The sequence below is a fragment of the Papaver somniferum genome, chromosome 4 (assembly GCF_003573695.1).
Source record: "Papaver somniferum cultivar HN1 chromosome 4, ASM357369v1, whole genome shotgun sequence".
NCBI lineage: Eukaryota > Viridiplantae > Streptophyta > Magnoliopsida > Ranunculales > Papaveraceae > Papaver > Papaver somniferum.
Window position 1 is genome coordinate 9,470,734 of NC_039361.1, and position 24,293 is coordinate 9,495,026.

Consider the following 24,293-nt stretch of genomic DNA (forward strand, 5'->3'; position numbering starts at 1 on the left):
ATGTTAAGTTTTCTTTGTAACGGAACTCTACTTTTGAAACTTCGTAACCGAACTCTACCTAATTCGCCAAGAAATAAATTTCGTAGTAACCGAACGGTTGCCTAATTGCATATATGCATATATAAGCCCAGTTCGATTGATTCGCAAAATATGTTGAAGTTTGCGAACCAACCGAATTTCTAACACTAGGTTACTTTTAACCTGCAGTTCGGTTGGGAACTTGGTTGCGTTGAAGTTTGCGAACTAACCGAACACACAAGATGTACCCAAATAAATTATTAAGTTCAAAGTTCGGTTACCTACCATTTTATTCTAGGTAACCGAACATTACATTGTACGACCAAAACCTCCATTAACGAGCGAGTTCGGTAACCTGCGTGTTTGGAAAACATAACCGAACTACACTTTCAGGTGTGTTCGGTTACATGTTCTTGACATATGGTAACCGAACTGGCCCAAATCTACATAAAAAATTTCATTTTTTTTGAAAGTTTGGAGCAATTCAACCAACATTATCTAAGTTTGAAGCATACATGGGTACCCAAATACCCTTCTTCCGGTTGTGGTTGGTAAAATCCATCATTTTTCATGTTTTCCTTCTTCATCTTTTCTAACTTTACTCTCTCAATAATTCTACTTCTTTTAAAAAAAAACCATCTGATTTTTTAATCTCACTAATTATCTTTAACTTAATCATCTCACTAATCATTACACTACTATTATTAACACTAACTAAACATCACCCAAAATTAATCAGGAGGGTAATTTAGGTATTAATATAAATATCTAGATAAGAGGTGACCTATATTTACTTCTAATGTCTTTACCCAAAATAAAACCATGGTCCCCCAAAAAAATCGTTCTTTTTTGGGCACTATCCCATTTTGGTGGGGGACTACTTTACCACTAGATCATGCTAAAACTCACATCAAACAGCCTTGAACCTTTTAGGGAAAGTGGTGGGTCCTTTCCTGCAAGTGGTGGGTCCTATCCTGAAAGTGATGTGTCATTTCCTGAATGTGAATCTAACCATTGATATGATCATCCAACGGTAAAGAAGCCGTTTTTACGGGAAGCCATCCTGCAAAGTCGTGTGGGATAGCATTTGTCTTTCTTTTTTGGGTGGATACTTGAAAGGAAATTGAAACATCCCTTATTCATATATTTATTTTATTACCAAAACTATCCTCTTTAAATTAAGATAGTGTAATGACTAGTGAGTTAGTTAATGATTGGTGAGGCTAAATTAATAGGTTGATTTTTTTTTCAAAATAAGAATTATTGTGAAGGAGAAGAAGAAGATGAAGATGAGGGTTTTGGAAGAAAAAAAGTTAGATCTTTTTCTTTAAGAGCCACCACAAGAGTATGATATTTTCGGTACTCACGGATACTTCAAATTTAGTTAATGGTGTTTGAATTGGCCAAAACATTCCTAAAAATGAACAATTTACAAATTGATTTCGGTTTGGTTAAAAAAGTTGGGCTACGACATCTGAAGAACAGGTAGCCGAACTCATCTGCAGTGTAGTTCGGCTAATGTTTCTAAAAGCACAGGTAGCCGAACTCAGCTTTAATGGAGTTTTTTCTTTCAGATAAAAGTTCGGTTAGGAGAAAAAAAATTGTGGTGTAACGAACTTTTTTGCGACGTAACCGAACCTTTTTGCGACGAAACTCTTTTTTTTTGCGATGAAACCGAACTTTTTGCAGCAAAACTGAACTAAAAGTTCAGTTGGGACTTTTTTTATTTGCGACGTAACCGAATTTTTCCTCTGGAAAAAATAAAAACATCCATTAAAGTTGAGTTCGGCTAGTTTGACAAAGTTTTTTCACATAATTCCTAGTTGAACTTCTCTCTGCAACTTCCATTTTCAACTCATTTTGATGATTACTCCTCATTTTTTTCAACCAAAAACGAATGATAAGTAATGGGTTTGTGAGAATATCTTTGGTAATGATTTAGATTAAGCTATATATATATATATAATGGTGGTTGGTGGTGTTGGTGGTGATGGTCGGAGGTGGTAGGTGATGGTCGGTGGTGGTGGGTGGCGGTGGTTATATATATATGTATATAGGTGATTATTACGGTGGTTTTAAATTAAATTAGGTTAAGGATAGGTTAGTCATTTACATTTTAAGACACCCATTAAATAGGTAGGGTAGACGTTCCTATCACTTAGTAGTCTCCCACCAAAATTGGGTAGTGCCAAAAAACCGTTCTTATGTTTTTAGGGTAATATCATTTTCTGCAGAAATTTAATCCCGAGATTCGTTTTTCACTTTCTTACCACCTGAATCCAAAAGGGATTCTTCATAAGCAATTGGAAAACTATAGGAAAATAACTAATGTTTCGAACCAATCTTCGTTCCTACTTGGTGAAAAATTACTGACAATATTATCACGATGAGCTCATCCAATCTGTGATGATCTCTTAGGTAAAAAAGAAAAAGAATGATTCTCGGGTTTGAAGCTAGATTTATTTAAAGCTCTTGGCAAATTGGAATGGTTTTTTATGGTGAAAATCCTTCTTCCGTTTGCTTTGACACCTTTTGGGTTGGTCTAGTCGTGCAATGTGTTTCAACAATCTTTTCTATCATCTTATACGGAACCCCAGATCCCATATTTAACACTTGTAATAGTATTATACAAGAAAACCATTATCCTCATATTTGTTCCTGATATATGGAAATCCACTCCAAGGCGCCAGGCGGCAAGAAAAATCGGTTTATCCGCCTAATCCACTCCAAGACGTTTATCCGCCTAATCCCCGATTTTTTTACCGATTCTACAAAAATCGGTTTGGGTCCGGGTGTCGCCTTTTAGGACACTAAGAAAAGCTTAGCCCAATCTTAACCCTTAAGGTTTCCTTGCATTTCTTCTCCTCTTCTTCTTCTTTCTTCTTTTCCTCCTCTTCTTCTTCTTTCTTCTTTTCCTTATTCAACAATGGCTACTACCAACGCATCCAATAGGATGGTACTAATACTAGATGGAAAATATATAGCTTGCGAGTGGGGTAAACATAACGAAGCTAGCACAGACAAGGTTTGGTGTAAACTTTGTGACAAGAAGGTGTCAGGAGGGATTAATAGGTTGAAAAAACATCTTTCTCATTTTAGAGGAGATTATACTCCATGTCCTAATATAAAATTTGAGATACAAAAGAAGATTTTGAGTCAGATGAATGCTTATAACAAGAATAAGACAGAGAAAGAAAGGATCAGGAGAGTACAAAAAGGTGATTACAATTGCAATAATGACGGTATGCCCCATTGAGCTAGAAGAAGACCTACAACAATAAATCAATAACTTACTATTACTGGTAGTATTAGTAGTATATCAAAGGGAAAGAAAGAAAAAAAAAGGGTACATGACGGTAATGTTAAAGGTCCTTTGGATGAAGTTTTCAAGTATGACATAAAAAAAACAAGAATCATTAGACAAGACTTATGTTCATAAGAAGAGATTTCAGAAAAGTGCTTGGGAAAAAACTATCACAATGGGCATATGGAGTAGGGCTACTTTTCAATGTATTAAACACTCCAAGTTTGGAATCTATGGTACATGTCATTGGAGATTATGGAAAGTAATACCACCATCCAACTTACGAGGATCTCAAAACTTCTTTGATGAAGAAGCAAATGGTATAGAGAAAGCACTTTTTAGAGTTATTTAGGCCATTTTGGAGGTAATATGGATGCTCAATTATGTCTGTTTTTGGACAGACAACAAAACCGATGTTTGATTAACTTCTTAGTAAGTTGTACGAAAGGTACCGTCTTTCTGAAATATATTGATTGTTCTGATATTGTGCATAATCATCAAGTTATTCTTAATATGGTTTTAGATATAATTGAATATGTTGGCAATGAAATGTTGTTCAATTCATAACAGACAATGGGTCAAATGTGAAGGTTGTTGGCAAGGTCTTAGAAGCAATACACCAATAAACTCTTGGACTCATTGTGCCACACACTGTGTGAATTTTATGCTAGAAGAAATCGGAAGAAGATCCCTTAAATTAAGAATTTTATGTTTTGATCAATATTTCTAGAGCACTTATCGTTTACATTTATAAACATGTCTTAGTCCTGAACATGATGAGGAATTTGTGTGGAAAAGTGTTGCATAGAGCTTCGGAGACCAGGTCCATGTACAATCGCGTATTTTGATAAGACCAAAATAAAGATCAGAATTAACCTTATTTCTCTCATCAATCTCTAATTATTCAGACAATATCTTAGACCTTTCCTTTAGACAAGACAAGCACTAGGTTAGTTAACTATCTTTTCTTGCCAAGGCATTCAGTTGGATTTGAATAAATGAATCCTCCAATTTGATAAGTCTGACTAAGATCCCAATTAACTTAGTTTTTCTTATCCGGAATCCATTTGGAATAAACAAATGATCCTTATTTCGTTAAGCCATAAACAATACATACAAACCAAAATAAATTGACTTGAGCCGTTATTTTCTTAACCGGAAGCAATTGAAACAAACATATACAATACAACACCGCAATTATACGGAATTTTGTTAAGCAAAAACAGTTGATACCGAATTTTATCAAGCAAAAACACTTGATACCGAATTTCGGGACTGGGCGTCGCCTTTTAGCCCGCTAAGAAAAGCTTAACCAATCTTAACCCTAGGGTTTCCTTATCTTATCTTTCCTTCTCCAATTTCAGTCGCACTTCTTCTACTCTTCTTATTTCTCTATGTTCATCTTCTTTCTCTGCGTTCTTCATCTCTTCTTTTCTTTATTCAACAATCACTACTACCCGCATCCAGTAGCATGGTACCAATACCAGATGATGGAAAAGATATAGCTTAGGTGTGGGGTGAGTATAACTAAGCTAGCACAGACAAAATCTGGTGTAAACGTTGTGACAAGAAGGTTTCAGGAGGGATTAATAGGTTAAAGAAACATCTTTATCATATTAGAGGAGATTGTACTCCTTGTCCTAATATAAAATTGGAGATATAAAAGAAGGTTTCATCTCTCAACTAGCCAAAGCCATACCTACTTATGATCATATTCCTATTCTTCTTGATATTTCCGATCCTAGTTGGGGCCCTAGTCCTTTCAGATTTGAAGTAATGTGGTTTTTGGAGATAGGTTTCTTACAATTGCTAGAAAATTGGTGGTTGTCTTTTGATTTTGCAGGTTCTCCAAGTTATGCACTCTGGATGAAACTTAGAGCTTTAAAAGTGGAGCTAAGAAGATGGAACAAGGAAGTTTTCAAGCACACAAACACCAGACTTAGTGATATCTTGTCGGAAATACAATCTCTCGATAGTATTGCTGAAGAAAACATTCTATCTGAGGAGGAAATCAACAATTTGCTATCCTTGAAGACTGAATTCGAAAAAACAACACACATGGATGAGGTCTCTTGGAAGATTAAATTAAAAACTCAGTGGCTGCAAGAAGGTGATAGAAACACTCATTTTTTTTATGAGGAAGGCTTCAGCAAGAAGGATACACAATAGAATCAAACAGATTTATATCAATGGTATGTTGGTGGATGACAAGCATATTCTCCAGGAGCATATTGTGGAGTACTACAACACTTTATTCACTGAAGAAGAGGTAATTAGACCTGATCTTGAAAATATTACTTTTGATAAAATAAATTCCCAGGAAAGTGATATTTTAGAAGCTGACTTCACTGAAGAAGAAGTAATGAATGCTATCCAAGAATTGGGAAATAACAAAGCTCCAGGTCCATATGGTTTCCCAATCATCTTTTTTAGTAAGGGTTGGAGTTTTATGAAAGATGATATAATGAATATTGTAAATGAGTTTTGTTCTACATACAAAATTTACAGCAAGCACAACTCCACATTTATCACTTTGGTTCCAAAGAAAGACTACATCGAGAAAATCCAGGATTGCAGGCCTATTGGTCTCTTAACTAGTGTTTACAAAATTATCGCAAAAGTGTTAGCTTCAAGACTCAAGGTGGTAATGGATAAACTTATCTCCCCGGTTCAATGTGCTTATATAGAAGGAAGACAAATCATAGATGGTACTTTGATCGCCAATGAGCTTGTGGATTCTAGACTATGTTCTGGCAAAGCAGGGATAATTTGTAAAATTCATCTATAAAAAGCTTTTGACAGGATAAATTGGAAATATCTGGAGTTCATCCTTCATCAAATGGGTATTGGTAGAAAACTGTGTAAATGGCTGAAGTTTTGTTATTCTACATCAACTTTTTCAGTGCTAATCAATGGTTCTTCTTTTGGCTACTTCACTAGTTCGAGGGGTGTAAGACAAGGTTGTCCAGTTTCTCCTCTCCTCTTCAATATTTCCATGGAAGGTTTCTCAAGATACATGGACAGAGCCTCACAACTGAGCCTCTTCAGTGGCTTCTCAGTGACTTCTTCAAGTATTATCGTAAATCATTTGCATTTTGCTAATGACACTATCTTCTTCGTAGATAATAGCAAACATGAACTTCATAATCTTTTTTCGGCTCTAAAGTGTTTTGAACATATTGGAGGTCTCAAGGTTTATACTTCAAAAACTAGACTCATTGCAATTGGTGATGTGCCTGAGTTATCTGTTTGGGCTTCGGAATTTGGCTGCGCTACTGATAACCTTCCTTTCTTATATCTTGGAATGTCTCTTGGAGCTAAGGAAACTTCCAAACATATATGAGACCCCATAATTGAAAAATTTGAAGAGAGACTATCAACTTGGAGGCAGATTTCACTTTCTAAAGGAGGTAAGCTAGCCCTTCTTAAATGCATCCTTAGTTCTCTGCCTATTTACTATTTTTCTCTTTTCAAAGCTCCTGTTTATGTTATTAAAATTTTAGAGCAGAAAATGAGAAATTTTTTATGGGATCATGGTGCTCATTCAAAAGTTTCACATCTAATAAATTGGAACTTAGTATGTGCTGTTAAAGAGAAAGGGGGTCTGGGTGTCTGTAATTTGAGATTGATGAACTTGGCAATGCTTGCTAAATGGTGTTGGAGGTTTGGTAAAGAGAAAAACAGGTTATGGTATAAGATTATCCGTGACAAGTATGGTGATACGTTCTACTACGGGGTACCTCAAAAGGTTAATTCTTCTCATGGAGTTTCTTGTTGGAAAACAATCGCGGAGACTGCTAATCTGGTAAGCCTTAACTCAGTGCTTAATATTCACTCAGGAAAGGATATTTCATTCTGGAATGATGTTTGGTGTGGCGACATATCGTTGGCTGCTATGTTCCCGTCTCTTTTTAAGATTTCTGACAACAAGAACATTAAGCTCGCAGAGGTGATCTCCTCGGAAAGGAACTGGTGTTTTAATTTTAAACGCAAGTTAACAGAATCAGAGGTAAATCTCTTTGCAGACCTGATGCTTAGGATTGGTGATGAACCGCCAGTCTTAGATGCCTTACAAGATAATAGGAGATGGACCCTTGATAACTCAGGTTTATTTAGCGTCAAAACCCTTTATGCTAAATTGATGGAAGACTCTGGTATCGCAGATTTTCCTTATCAGTTTATCTGGAAGGAGTCAGTCCCACCTAAGATTAACTTTCTAGTTTAGTGTATTGTGCATGAGAAGCTGAACACAATTGATATGCTACAAGCTAAAGGGGTAGACATTAATAACTCGTGTATCCTATGTGGTGATGATACAGAGTCGCATGATCATATTTTTCTCCACTGTAAAATTGCGCATAAACTTTGGTCTGCAACAATTCCAAGTAGCTTATGGTCCTGGGTACTTCCGAGAAGTTTTAGTATGTTAGCAATTGGTTGGCATCATACGAATTTTTCAAATACAGGAAATTATATTTGGAGCCTAATACCATCTGCAGTTGTTTTTACTCTCTGGACGGAAAGAAATAGACGTACTTTTGAGCAAAATCATGTTTACAAAACGGATTTAGACTTGGAGGTGGAAGTTAAATCTTTAATACTCTCTTGGGCAAATGCAGCTGGTAGAAGACTTCATATAAATTATGCTTTCTCTGTAATGGCTAATTGGGAAACCTTGTTTGTATAATCTTGCTGCTTTCTTTTTCCTTTTCCGTTATCTACTTCTTGTAGAACCTTGTACATTCTTTTTCTTGAATAAATTTTCTCTTCTGATCAAAAAAAAAAAAAACAGTCAGATGAATGCTTATAACAATAATAAGATAGAGAAAGAAAGGATTAAGAGAGTATAACAAGCTGATTATAATTGCAATAATGAAAGTAATCGCCCTATTGACTTAGAAGAAGAACCTACAACAAAAAATTAAGAACTTACTATTACATACAATATTCGTAGTGTATCAAAAGGAAAAAAAAAGTACATGATAGCAATGTTAAATATCCTTTATATGAAGTTTTTAAGTCTGGCATAAAAAAAAACAATAATTAGACAAGAGTTTTGTTCACAAGAAGAGATTTTAGGAAATTGCTTGGGAAAAAAATACCACAATGGGTGTATGAAGTAGGGATACCTTTCAATGTATTAACACTCCAAGTTCCGAATCTATGATACATGTCATTGGAGATTATGAAAAGCAACGCCGGATCCAACTTATGAGGATCTCAGAACTCCTTAGATGAAGAATAAAATGGTGAAAACAAAGCAGTTTTTGGAGTTAGGCCATTTTGGAAGCAATATATATGGATGCTCAATTATGTCTGATTTTTGGAAAAACAACAGAAAACGTTGTTTGGTCAAATTCTTAGTAAGTTGTACCAAAGGTATCGTGTTCTGAAATTTATTGATTGTTCTGATGTTGTGTATAATCATCAAGTTATTCTTAATATGGTGCTAGAGATAATTGAAGATATTGGCCAAGAAAATGTCATCCAACTCATAACAGAAAATGGGTCAAATATGAAGGTTGCTGGAAAGGCCTTAAAATCCATACACCCAACAAACTTTTGGACTCATTGTGCCGCACATTGTGTGAATTTGATGCTAGAAGATATTGGGAAGAAGATCCCTAAATTAAGAATGTTTTGATCAATGCTAGAGCACTTATTGTTTACATCTATAACCATGTCTTAATTATGAACACGATGAGGAAGTTGTATGGAAAAGAATTGCATAGAGCTTCGAAGACTAGGTTCGCAACCAATTTCTATACATTGCATAGTATTCATGAAAATATGTGTTATTTGTATGCCTTGTTTGTTGGGGAATGATAGGTTAAAAATAGGTCCTCAAAAGAATATGGAGGGGTCCGTTGTGCTAGGATAGTAACTAAACAATCTTTTTGTGATGATGTTTACTTTGCTTGGAAAGTGATGGCACCACTAATGGATTTCGTTAGAATGGTTGATGTTGAAGAAAAACCAAGCATGGGAAGTATTTGAAAAAGCGGGGTCTAACAACACCATCCAATATTTCGCTTAGCAATCTATATGGACTAACTCCGAAATACTTTGCTAGAGAATCAACTAGACAGTCAGACTCAATCTAGATAAAAGTATCTCAAGGAGTTAATATCTCTCTCTTGATTTGATTTTTACTCAAGCTAAAAACAATAGCGAGTCTTTATCAAATACAAGGAATAACTTGGACGGTACCAAAGACCAATGTCCAAGTGTTAATCAATGAAATCGACAACCACAAGGTCGGATCTCCAATCGATTAAACTTTAACGCACAACCTGTATTATTTCTATTATAAAGATAAAAAATATAACGCGGAAAAGAAATAACACAGACACCGGAAGTTTTGTTAACGAGGAAACCGTAAATGCAGAAAAATCCCGGGACCTAGTCCAGATTGAATACACTCTATATTAAGCCGCTACAGACACTAGCCTACGCCAAGCTAACTTCGGACTGGACTATAGTTGAACCTCAATCAGTCTCCCACCGATCCAAGGTACAGTTGTACTCCAGCGCCTCTGATCCCAGCAGGATACTACGCACTTGATTCCCTTAGCTGATCTCACCCACAACCAAGAGTTGCTGCAACCCAAAATCGCAGATTTGATAATAAACAAATCTGTCTCACACAGAAAAGTCTATCAAAGGATAAATCTGTCTCCCACAGATAAACCCTAGGTTTTGTTCCGTTTTAAGATATGAAATCAAGGTGAACAGGAACCAATTGATAATCCGGTCTTATATTCCCGACGAACAGCCTAGATTAATCAATCACCTCTCTACAATCCTTCCTGACTACACAGGCGGCTTGTCGATGAATCACAAACAGTGAGACGAAGATGTTTGTGACTTCTTTATCTTGCCTATCAGAGAACTCTCACGATCTGAAGCCAATCAAAGATTGTACTCGTACGATAGAAGATGCAAGATCAGATCACAAAACTACGATAAAAGTAGTATCGGTATGGCTTCACAATCTCAATGAAGTCTTTAAGTCGTTAACCTGGTTTTAGAGAAGAAAACCAAAGGTTAAAGGAGAATCGACTCTAGCGAGCGCACTAGTATCACACAGACGTGTGGGTATTAGTTTTGCACAATGCTAGATGTCTCCTTTATATAGCCTGCAAATCAGGATTTTGCCTTAGTTACAAGGAAATCCATATTCACCGTTAGATGAAAACCTGATTTAGATTCAAGCTAATATTTCTCAACCGTTTGATCGAAAACTTATCTTGTCACACACACTTGGGTAGACGTTTACTGGTTTTGTGAAAACCATGCCCAAACGTGTACGTGTATGTTGGTTCAACATAGTAATCCAAAAGGTTAACCATATGAGCATTTCATATTAACCTAGTTCTTCTTCACCATAACTAGTTCAATTGACTCAAATGAACTAGTTAGAGAGTTTTTCAATTGCTATGAGATCTTATGTAACTACACAAGACACAATTGAAACAAAGATGATTCAATTAGATTGAATCGTCTCATGAACTTTATAGCCACAGTTTGCATAAAGAATTCCTTAGTAATTTAAGTTTCATGTTCAGAGCACATCTTTAGATCATAATCACTTAAGCTCACAAAAAAGTTCGCGGACTTAAGACAACCGGTGGAGTTTTCCAAACTCAGCAGAAAATCTCAGCAAAGAGACTTTCGCCAGTTCGCGGACTGAGTTCGCGGACTTACACGCAAACGAGTTTTTGGAAAATCCCAGCAGAAATTCTCGGAACAGGAACTTCCTTCAGTTAGCGTACTGAGTTCGCGGACTGGGTTCGCGGACTTGGAAAATCCAATTCCTCCGGTTTCTCTCAATCAACAAAGTTCGAAAACTTCGGATTAAGGAATACATTGTTATGTAATCTAAACTTTCATTCCAATCATTGAGACATTCTCAGAGGACGTTATATAGTCGTTATTCACAGACTGTTTCACGTCAGAGCAATTCTCAAAGTAATTGAAACTTTTCATGACTTTCGTCACTAGGCACTAGTACAAATCTTCACATTGGCCACACTTAATCGCCGTGTCCATAGGCTTTTGGTCATGAATTTTTTTTACTCCAAAAATGTGGCATCAGGTGCCGAGACAAAAAGGTATCCCTATGGCTGCATAAACTTTGAGTGGCTATAAAATATGATTAACCATGGCCATAACTCTAAAACCGTGTCTATATGGTACTCAATATTTTTTTGGTAGTTAAGCATTTTCACTATCACCGTGGCCATAGGATCCTTATAGACACACAATTTAATTATATGTGGCTAAAGTTTACCTTAAAGTCACATAAATTTTATTATATCCGTTGCCTTTGTCATCAATTGGACACGCAAAATTCATTTTATCATGGCCAATTCATGAGTTGCAGTCACACTAATTTTTCTCAACCATGGCCATCTCTATCATTTGGACACACGGAAAATAATTTAACATGGCTAATACATGATTTGTAGTCACGTTTAATCTATGGTACCATGGCCATCCATATTTTTGGACACATGATAAACATTTTACATGGCCAATTAATAAGTTATGGCTACTAAAAATATGTAGCACTGTGGCTAAAATTTTTCGAAAGACACATCAAGTGTGTTGAATGTATCTATTGTTCACCTTTTGGACACATCAAGTGTTTTCAATGTAGCTATTGTTCACCTTTTGGACACATCAAGTTTTTTGAATGTAGCTATTGTTCAACTTTTAGACACATCAAGTGTTTTCAATGTAGCTATTGTTCACCTTTTGGACACATCAAGTTTTTTGAATGTAGCTATTGTTCACCTTTTGGACACATCAAGTGTTTTGAATGTAGCTATTGTTCACCTTTTGGACACATCAAGTGTTTTCAATGTAGCTATTCAAAAATCACCTAAATAACCATCCATAAAAAATTAATGAAGACTACAATTAGAATTGTACCAAAATAATTTCATTTCACAATATAATAAACATCTCAATCTGATAATTGTGCAGTAACCTTGAGAAAACAAACTTTCAAAGAGAGACTTAAAAGTTTAAACATCCAAATCCTATAGTCCACGACTATTTCTATTAATAATTAGGCTGCAGTCTTGAGTGTCTTGCTGGATCTCCGAGACTTTAGTTCCCCGCTCTTCATATATGAAGGTTTCTTCTTCTTTGTCTTCTTAGTGTTTGGGTCAGAATCATATTCATCGTTTGGGTCAGAATCATGTTCACCGGGGTCTGAAAGTGGATGGCCCTGCAGCAATCCAGTGGATGTATAATTAAGGGAAAAAGCCATGTTAACAGTTATATGGTCAGGATGCATAAGTTAATAAACATGTATAATAAAGAAACTTACACTAGAGCAAGAGATCACAAACTCTTTAGGCCAAGCTACTATAGATTTTTCAGCATCCTCTACTTTTTTGAGATGAGTAGATGGGACTGGCAAACAATGATTCTTTAATATCGACTTTTCAACCGTCACTCTGACACAATCATGCCGGAGTGGATCTCCATGAACCTTCTGACCTGGCACTGATGGAAGAACCGAACCCCATGCAATGATATTTCTCAGTGAAGCATGAGCCAGTTTGCATTTACCAATCTGCAAAACATAAATGTTATATTGACATCGACAGATTCAAATCTCAAAATGCTTAAATGCCTGTGAAAAGGACATACCGTTGAAAGTTCAGTTTTGTCTTTCGATTGAGAATTGTCTAGTGAACTAAGGGGTAGATGCTCAGATGCAGAAGACTTTTGTTTGTATTTTCCAGACTACAAAAATATACGCTATATTAACATCAACAAAAAATGGAACTCTCAAAGCACTATATATTTTAAATACCTGCAAAAGAAACATACCATTTGGAGTTCAGAACTATCTTTCGATCCCGTAGACTGAGATACATGTTCAGATTCAGGGTCATTTCTACTTGTATTAGATTCATTCCTTTCAGTCGGAGAAATGCTTGTAACCAGGGATTCAAGCATAAGAGACTTCTCTCTAATAGGAGATTTCTATATAGTGCAGTTGACATATTAGATACTGCAGAATTATTAGGAAATACATACTTAATCAAAATTACTTGGATGATGTTAAACATACCCGTGCCTTTTTTCTTTTGATTTTCTTTTTCAATATGCCTTGATATTTTAGCTGAGACATTAAGCTGCTCATCATTTCTTCTTGTGCCTTCATTGCTGCCTTCATTTCTGCATCCTTCCTATCTCTCTCCATTTGGTTCGCGCGTCTTTCATCTTCCAGTTGTTTTTTCAGTTCAATGTGCTCCTTGGATGCTCCTTTCCGTGGCAGGTGCCAGTATGTTGTTGGAGTCACTCCCTTTCCTATACAACTTACACGCCCAGCATGTTCTTCCCCAAACACAAGGGTGATAGAATCATTGCCTGGTTGTTTTATCAAAGTTCCATCTTCCAGCTGCTTATCAAAATCCTCCTGCATAAAAAAATAATTAAGGGATTAGAAGTGATAATCAATTAAAGCAAAATTATTTTCACATTTACTCAAGCACAAAACAAATAGCTAGATAGTTTCAGTCATCTTACAAGCTGAGATGCTTTTTCCCTAACATCATCGTCATCGTATTCTCCATTTTTGTTTTGGTGTGCCTTCCTCCATAGTAAAGACCGTGAAGGATTTTCATCTTCAAGGATCTCTTTCTCATTAATCTAGTAATTATAAAATACACAAGAAGAAAAATTAGATAGATAATACAATAATTTAAACTGGAAATAATAATAATTTTTTATAACAAACTGGACTTACTAATTTTTCCAACAGCCCTGCATACCCTGCTCTTCCCGTCCTGTGGTTATATTTGTGGTTCTTACGCGCCTTAGATCCCCTAATGGACAACTCCTGAGCATACAGATTTAAAGAATTTCATTCATAAAAAAGTTAGACTAATTAATGAAATTAATATCAATATTTCCAAACTAAAACTTGCAATATACAACCTTGCATTTATCAGACAACCTCCACTTTACGAACTTGTCCCATTGTTCTTGGTTCACAATGACACGATATTGTTTAGGAACAATATTTAGTTTAGCAGGTTTACCCAAATTGGGCACTATGAACTTTACATACAACTTTCTTCTGAAGTTGCGCAAATGTTCACCAAAATATTTCATAATCTGTCTTCTCATAGTCTCCTCAATTTCATAAAACCGCTGCCAAAATATGGAGATGTTAACGGCAGGTAACAAATTAATAACACATATAGTATTAAAAATCAATATAGATCAGCATATACATACCAATAGTTCGTGCCATAACTTATCCCTCATCACTGAATTCACTTCCTTCCACTTCAAGTGCCTTAGACCAACGTCTCGACGTACCAATACACCCATGTAACTAGCAATTTCAGCTTTATATTTCCCCTTAAATCGACCAAAATTATCAAATTCTATCACGTGCTTCTCGCCGTCAAAATTTTTCTTTAGCTTCTTTAATCTTGTTAAACCTCGAACATTATTCTCCTTAGACTCTACTGTATTGTTTGGAGCTCCTGTGTCTTTTTATAGTTCAAAAACCCAAAATAAGAGTAAACATGGTGTAAGAGTGTACTCATATTTTTTAAGTCCAAAGCAAACAAAAACAGACAAGCTAGTATAGCATTACCAGGCTGTTCAGGACTTTCAGTCGACTCATCATCAGAACTGGAGCTATCACCATCCGAACCTGTTTGATTATAAAAGACTCACTATTGTTTAGCTTGAGTAAATCAAAAAAAGAGAGAGATAATCACTCCTTGAGACACTATATTCTAGATTGAGTCTGACTGTCTAGTTGATTTTCTGGTAGAGTGTTTCGGAGAGTGTACATACAGATTGCTAAGCGAAATATTGGGTGGTGTTGTTAGACCCCCACTTTTTCAAATGTAAGACCAGTGTATCAATTGGTTCCTGTTCACCTTGATGTATCAAAATACAAAATAAACTTCATATGTACTTCTGTGGGAGACAAATTTATCTATCAGAATAGGCTTTTCTTTGTGAGACTGATTTTTCTATAAGTCTTCGACTTTGGGTCGTAGCAACTCTTAGTTGTGGGTGAGATCAGCTAAGGGAATCAAATACGTAGTGAAAAAGCGGGGTCTAACAACACCACCCAATATTTCGATTAGCAATGTGAACGGACAATCTCCGAAACACTCTACTAGAGAATCAACTAGACAGTCAGACTCAATCTAGAATATAGTGTCTCAAGGAGTTGATATCTCTATCTCTCAATATAATCTTACTCAAGCAAACATCGAGTCTCGATTAAAGAGAGATAACTTGGACGGTACCAAAGAACAATGTCCAAGTGTTAATCAATGAAAATAGCAATCACAAGATTGGATCTCCAATTGATTAACAACGCACAACCTGTATTATTTCAATTATATAAACAAATATAATGCGGAAAAGAAATAACACAGACACCAGAAATTTTGTTAACGAGGAAACCGCAAATGCAGAAAAACCCCGGGACCTCGTCCAGATTAGATACACACTGTATTACGCCGCAACAGATACTATCCTACTCCCAATTAACTTCGGACTGATCTATAGTTGAACCCCTACCAGTCTCCCACTAATACAAGGTACAGTTGCACCCCTACGCCTCTGATCCCAGCAGGATACTATGCACTTGATTCCCTTTGCTGATCTGACCCACAACAAAGAGTTGCTACGACCCAAAATCACAGGCTTTGACAATAAACAAATCTGTCTCACACAGAAGAGTCTATCAAAGGATAAATCTGTCTCCCACAGATAAACCCTAACTTTTGTTCTGTTTTTTGATAATTCTATCAAGGTATATTCAAGGAACCAATTGATAAATACGGTCTTATATTCCCGAAGAACAGCCTAGATAAATCAATCACCTCTCAATACTCGATTCCTGAATACACAAGAAGAATACTGAGGATTCACGAACAGTGAGAGACGAAGATGTTCGTGAATACTTTATCTTACCTATCAGAGAAACAAGTTCTCGAGCCAATCAGAAACAATTGTACTCTTAACGATAGAAACGTAAGATCAGATCTCCCAACTACGATAAAAGTAGTATCGGTCTGGCTTCACAATCCCAATGAAGCCTTTAAGTCGTTAATCCGAGTTTGAAGAAGAAACTCAAGGATTAATGGAGATCCACTCTAGCTTTGAAGAAAACTAGTATCACACAAGAAAGGTGTGTGGGGATTTGTTTTCCTCAACCTATACGTCCCCTATTTATAGCCTTTCAAATCAGGGTTTTTACTTAAGAATTAAGCAAACAATATCAACCACTGATTTAGATCCAAGCCAATATCTCTCAACCGGTAGATTGAAAGACAAAGCTTGTCAAACACACTCGTGTACATTTTCCAAGTTTGTGAAAACCGGCCCAAATGTTCACATACATGTTGGTTCAACATATAAACCAAAATGCAACCATATTAGCTTCACATATTAACCATGTTCCTCATCCATCATAACTAGTCCGCTTGACACAAAAGAACTAGTTAGAGAGACATTCAATTGCTATGAGATCTTATGAAACTACACAAGACACAATTGAAAGATGATGTCGATTCGATTAGAATCGGCTCAATGAAAATTATATCCACGGTTTGCATAAAGCATTCCTTAGTAATTTAATATTATGTTCAGAGAAAATCATCTTAGATTACAACCACTCAAGTTCACAAACAAGTTCGCGGACTTAAGCATTCGGTTTGAGTTTTCCAAAACTCAACAGAAATTCTCGGTCGAGAACTTCCTCCAGTTCGCGGACTTGCGTCGCACAAACGAGTTTCGAAAATCCCAACAGAAATTCTCGGGTTTGAGAACTTCCGACAGTTCGCGGACTGAGTTCGCGGACTTGGCAAGCCAATTCCTCAATCCTACCGAATATACTTGCTCAACAAAGTTCAAAGAACTTCGGATCAAGGGTTATGTAATCTACTCTCATTTCAATCATTGAGACTTTCTCTTAGAACGTTATCCCAACCATTATTCACAGATTGTCTTCACGTCGGAGCAATTCTCAACTTAGTGATTGAAAGATGAAGATAAACTTGGCTAAAGCGAAAAGCTTCACCAACACACATACTTCGAGAAAAAGATAAGCATTGAATACTCAGCTCGAAATAGTAGTGTGTTTGATCTAGTCTATAAAGCATACGACTTTTGCCTCATAAGAAGTAGGAGATAGAATAGATAGACTTATGAGTGACAGATAAGTTCAAGTCTTCACATACCTTTTTGTTGATGAAGTTACACGGTTTCTTTATGTAGATCTTCGTCGTTGTCGTTGAATCGCCATGAAGTACTTGAGCTCACATACACTTTTCCTATCCTAGTCCGAGACTTTCTAATAGGCTAGATATCAAGACTATATAGTTTTGATCACTAACATTGACAAACATGCTTGATATAGCAACGCATGCGAGGTCGACCGAGCTATGCCCTAACACGTAGACTCTTGCTAGGATTCAGAGACGTAAGGAACGCGATTGTACCTTGATCAGTGTGAGATTGGTTAGGGATCAACTACATTCCCGTCCTAAGTTAACTTGTAGTAGGCTAGTGTCTGTAGCGTCTTAATACAGTATGGTGTTCAATCTGGACTAGGTCCGGAGGTTTTTCTGCATTTTTGGTTTCCTCGTTAACATAACTTCAGGTATCTGTGTTATTTGTTTTCAGCATTATGTTTGTTCATATAATTGAACTATCATAGGTTGTGCGTAGTTCAATCAATTAGATAATCCAACATTTGGTTGTTGATATAAATTGATTGACACTTGAACATTGCTCTTTCTTACCGTTCAGTTTATTTATCATATCAATCAGGCTCACAGAACTCTTTCTGTTCGATTGCAGATTGTATTGAGAAATTGAGATATAACTCTTGGATATATTTTCCTTGATTGAGTCTGACTGTCTACTTGATTCTCTTAGAATTGTATTGGAATTAGTCCATACTGATTGCTTAACGAAATATTGGGTGTGGTTGTTTGACCCACGCCTTTTCAAATAGTTCCAACAAAAGTCTATTTCTTTGTATGTTTAATACATCTTAAAACGATCTTTATAATAACACAGGATAATCTGACTAAGAAGGGGTGGCAGTTAGCAAATAAATGTATTTTTTGCAAGTCAAATGAAGTAACTATCAATCATCTCTTCGTTCATTGCCTTTTGATACATGCTGTTTGGATGTACTTCATGAGTGAATTTCAAAGGGATTGGTTATCAGTGAGAATGTTACAGATTTGTTTATCGACAATTGGACTCGAGGGTTCACCAAAAATGGTACGATTTTGTGAGAATTACTTCCTTTCGCTTTTGTTTAGGAAGTGCGGAAGCAGACAAATAAATGTATATTCTAAGACTTCGTTTACCTACAAGAAAATTTGATCAGGAAGATTAAGGCGCTCTTGCTATATTGGACCTCTACAACCTTGTCTTTCAGGGGCATTATCTTTCATAATCTGCACTATAACTGAGGTCTTGTAGGGAATAGTCAGTAGCTTGTGGTGAATAATCAGTAACTTGTCTCAGTCAGTTGAGGGTGTACTCAATCTTAAGTCAGTTCTGTTGGCTTATAGACTTTATACTTGTCAGTTAACTATTGTTGTGGATTGAAGCATGTTGCGTCAGTCTTTCCTTTTCTCTCTCATCTTCTTCTCCTTTTCTGTAATTTTCTTTCACTGTTTATACATTTTTTTTGTAGTATGTATTGAACAAAATAAAATAAAATAATAACAGACAAGGTCCATCTATATTTTTTTATTTATTTATGTATTTTTTTTGGCGAACGGCTGCTTAGTTTTCATTAGGGCGGATTTCAAAGAAGCCAAAAATCTTAAGGATATTCTTGGAATATTTGGTGAAATTATGGGATAAATAAATGGTCTACACATCAAAAAAATCGGGAATTTATTTTAGTCACGGATATAAGCATAAAAAATTACAACCAAAATTCTGTAAGTCCCATTAATGACGAAAAGTGACCGCTATCGGGAACATTTGTCTTTTTTTTTTTTGACAAAAATTACAAAGAAAATCTTGAGCCCCTGTCATGCAGGTCCATCTCTCAAGTCGGGAGAACTGTTCTACTCAAGCGTATCCAACTTATCAAATGAAATGTAGAGTGTAGCTCCCCCAAAGACCACCCTCAAACGGATTTCTGGTGGAATAATAATGATTCAAAGATCTCTAATCCAAAGGCTCGGTCCAGCATGTGCAAAGGTAGCTGAACACCTCATTAGATACTTGCTATAACTTAGAACTGTACAAATTCTGAGATCAAGTGGTGAAAGCAAATAATAGAATCAAATGGAAAAAAACTACAGATACAGTACTTGAAACTCATGTATTATTATAGCACTGAAGTGTGTGCTTCATGTGAAAAAAACATTGGAGAAATTCAAACAAAATTTGAGGAATTAGAAAGGAGGAAAAACTGCATGTCACCTCTTGACAGGTTGGTCTTCATGTCCTACTCCACCCCGTTTATGTGGCCTCAGTAAGCTTCAAACGAGGGACAATGTTCATCGACTGAAGTTCTTGGAATAAGAGTTTACAAGCATATGGAAGTTTCATCTTTGACATGTTTTCACTGTTTTTGCAAGAAGAACAGACACCAGTTTTGAGCTTACGGTTGTAATAGCCTAACAAACCACAGGTACGACAAACCTGAACCTCAAACGGATCACTGGAGATCATTAAGCGTTCATAAATAAGCATACTGGCACCATATGCAATCAAGCAATCACGTTCCATCTCTCCAACTCGTAACCCTCCATTACGGCCTCTCCCTTCTGTGGGTTGTCTTGTGAGCATGACGCGAGGTCCTGAACCACGAGCATGCATCTTGTCTAAAACCATGTGCTTTAGCTTCTGGTAGTAAATTGGCCCCATGAATATATATGCTTGCAGAGGAGACCCGGTAATACCTGAGTACAGAAAATCTTTGCCGTTGTAGCTAAAGCCCTTCTCCACTAGGGTTTTACTAATAGCTTCAACTGTGTCTGCAGTGCCACTTGGCTCCCCAAAGGCACTTCCATAATGGAATCTACCGCATGATACCCCAGCCTTTCCACCAAGAAGCTCGATCATTTTACCTATTGTCATTCGACTTGGAAATCCATGAGGGTTCATAATCAAGTCGGGGCAAATGCCTCGTTCCGAGAAAGGAAAATCCTCCTGCGGAACGATGGTTCCACAAACACCTTTCTGCCCATGTCTACTGCTAAATTTGTCACCTAGCTCTGGTCTGCGGGTATGGCGAATTTGGAACTTCATGCACAGATTGTTGTTGGTATCTGAAAACAGTGCTACTCTGTCGATTACTTCTGTCTCACCTCTATTACCTTTGTGTGTCTGAAAGGCAGATTTGAATCCGAATTTTATCGGATTATTAGTACCCTTGGTATCATTTGGGACTTCTTTGTGGACATACATCTCACCTGGCCTAATTATTTCTCCAGGAAGTGCCATCCCATCCATATCTAGTACCCTCATCTTCTTACGTATTTCAGCGGATATTCCCGGTAAAAAACCTGGTCTTAATATTCTATCTTGTGTGCCATTATCATACCTCTGCATTATTGCGGCACACTTTTTCAGTACGATGCACCGGCCAAAACCACGGTCAAGAGACGATTTATTCATGACAATAGCATCCTCAATGTCATAACCACTATAACTCATAACAGCAACTGTTGCATTCTGCCCAGCTCCAAGCTTATCGTACCCAACCAGTTCAATTGTTTTCGTCGTCAAAAGTGGTCTTTGAGGATACACTAAAAGGTAAAGGAGTGAGTCCATTCGAGATAGTTGGTTATATGCAATATTTCCCATCGCTTGTTTTCCCATTGCACACTGATATGTATTTCTTGGTGACTGATTGTGGTGAGGATATGGAATTAACCCGGCACAAACACCCAAGATCGTCAAAGGCTCAATTTCTAGATGAGTGATTTCTTCTTTAGGTTCTCCTTCATATAAACCAATCAACACATTGTTCTGTTCATTAACATCAAGATATTCGATTAGTCCATCACGTACAAAGTCACTGAATGTGCGCACTCCATCCCGCAACTCCTGCATATGGTGTTCCTTAATCCTGGAGATTCCCTTGTCAGCAATAACAAGCGGACGACATACACGACCTCCATCTGACGCGATGTAAACACACTGTTGTTTCTCATTCACATATACACTGATGAACTCCCCAATTTTTCCTGCTCTCCGCAAATTCCTCATGGAAGTTGCAAAACGCTGTGGTAGCCTGTGCTTGCCGAGAATAATCCCATTAAATATGACCAGAAAGGAATTTGGCGAGTGGATCTCTTCAGCTGAGAGTTCTTCCAAGCTTTCCACTCCTAAACTGTGACACAAAGATATTATAGGACCCTCTACTTCATCAGTTGTTACATGAGTCATCAGGGCCAAATTCTTAACCAACCCGCAGGCTTCTCCTTCAGGAGTATCACATGGGCAAAGCATACCCCACTGGCTTGGCTGCAATGCTCTTGGTCCACTCACTTTTCTGGACTTCTCAAATTGTGGTTTAACTCTTGTCATTTGTCCCACAGCCGCAATGAAGGAAAGCCGAGCTAGAACCTGTGTCATTCCTGTCTTGTGCATCCTGAAACGTTTTAAATCCCAGTTACCAGTAGAGAGTGCCCTTTCCAACCCCTGGGTGATGCTATTTCCCATTATATAAGAGTCAGGGCTCCTGTATGAACCTTTTTTTAATTCCACATCCATTCGCTTCTTAGCCTCGTCATTCATTGTCTTAAACAAATCCTCAAAAAGCAAAGATATCAACTGCCCAGAAAGCTCCAACCGCTTATTCCCCACGTAATCCTTGTCATCTATAGCAGCTTTGTTCAAATTCGCATCCATCATGCGCCTCATCATCACAGCAGCATAAATACATTTCGGCCGGAAGTTCATTTCACGAACAGGCACATTAGCAATAAAAACATCACGCAGAATACTCAGCCCTCTCCCTTCTTGGCTCGCATTAGAAAACCCATACTTCTTGACATTATTATCAAGATACTCCAGAGCCTGTTTCTGACTATACACATTCGCAGTTGCACATTCCTGAATGGACGGCAACAACATATTAGCATATCTAGGATCTCTACCAACCATCTGAACCACCTCTTGATCACTCTCTATACCCATGGCCTTCATGACAATCATAATAGGCATCTTCTTAGAAAACTGGTTCAATAGCAAATAAATCTTATCTTTGTCCATAAGAATCACAGTCTTACTCTTAATCTTCTCAGTACTACTAGTTACAGATGCTACTAAATTCCCTTTCACAGTATCAATAATAATTCTATTATTCGAAAGCTGTTCTTGAATCAAAACCACCTTCTCAGTTCCCTTAACAACAAAATAACCACCAGGATCAAGTGGACACTCACCGAGTCTCGCAAGCTCATCTTCGTCTTTCCCGTTCAACACGCAGCGGCAGCTGCGCAGCATAATAGGCATTCGTCCAATAACTAGCTTCTCTCTTTTCAAAGGTTCTATCCTACCATTGATTCTCCTTGTGAACTCTACATTCACTGTAATAGGAGCAGCATAAGTCATGTCCCATAAACGGCATTCTTGAGGAACTAGGCTTTTCCTAGCAGTATCAATATCAATACAAGGCTCTCCAATTTCAACATTAGTGTACCGTAGGCCGATTTCAGGATCATTGTCAGATTGAATCACAGCATTAGCACGAACAATTTTCTTGATTCCGATATTAACAAAGTAATTGTAAGAATCTAAATGTTGTTTAACTAAACCTCTCACCTTGAGAAATTCAGGAACCAGTGGGAATTTGTCCACAGCTTTCTTTATTGGAGCAGCGAGAAATTGCTTGTCAGTCGCACCAAAATCTTCTTCAAGGCTTCCCATTGTGTTGTTGATGGAAAACCAGAAAAAAAATCTCTGGGGAAATCTCAAAAACCCTAAGAAAGAAATTCGGTGGTCGGAGAAGAAACTAGACAGGGGCGGAGCTACCAATGTGCTTGCTATATATAAAGGGTAAAAAACACTAAAAGGGAAGGTATTTGGAGGATAGGGCAGCAACCCTAACCCTAAGTCATCGTAAACCTATAGGTATAACTCAACTCGGTTTGCATGTTGAGGGACCCACCGGGTTATGAACTATCTAATTTTAGCAATGTGAGACTAAAATCCAACAGTAATAAATTGCTTTCTTGTAGAGGATTTTAGGTGATGTCAACCGGTGGTTTGACAGAAAGGAGAACATGTCTTACGCACTTTTATTTTTTTTGCTTGATTGGTTAAGAATTTGATGCTGACAAGTTTCTAAGTCAGGTCACTAGTATCATCACCCAGTAACTTTACAATGACTGCGGCATATCTTATGTACTTTTGGAGGGGATGTTTTCGATTTTGCTTTTGAGTAAACTTAAAAGAAACTCGCCAGCATCAAATTCTTAACCCACAACTACATCAACTTTCAAAAAAAAAAAAAAAAAACTACAACAACTTTCAAAGAATGGAAGGAGACTAGGCATTTGCACATTTTTACAGTGTATAAAGCTATAAATGGTTGATGAAAGCTATAACTCTAATTTACATTGACTTTAGTATTATGGAAGTCCTTGTGCAAGAACCACCATGGACCAGACTTGGACATAAATCTGCAAAGTAAAGAGCAACCATTTAGCTGTTTCGAGAAAAGGAAGCATGAGAATAACATATGCGAGATAGAAAATTCTGAATGCGGACAGCCTTGGAGCCAGGCGCCCAAGGAAACACAAAAAACAGCAGTGTAATCTGAACTTACCTAGTAAAACCTGCCAGCATACGCAAACCCATGAAAAGGCTCAAACCCATCCAAACTCCGCAGAGACCATACACAGAAGGAGCATAGAGCAAAAATGCAGAAGTTACAACTCCAATCAACATCTGAAAAACCAAATCAATGTTAATGAGG

General features: G+C 37.1%; 1 protein-coding gene across 1 annotated transcript; it reads right to left on the reverse strand.

Moving 5' to 3' along the window:
- Nucleotides 1–19,735: 19,735 nt before the first annotated feature.
- Nucleotides 19,736–23,305, reverse strand: LOC113273507 (DNA-directed RNA polymerase III subunit 2-like). Its single transcript, XM_026523202.1, has one exon. The coding sequence runs from the start codon at nucleotides 23,240–23,242 to the stop codon at nucleotides 19,823–19,825; it is 3,420 nt and encodes a 1,139-aa protein (XP_026378987.1). The 5' UTR covers nucleotides 23,243–23,305; the 3' UTR covers nucleotides 19,736–19,822.
- Between the last annotated feature and the right edge of the window lie 988 nt (nucleotides 23,306–24,293).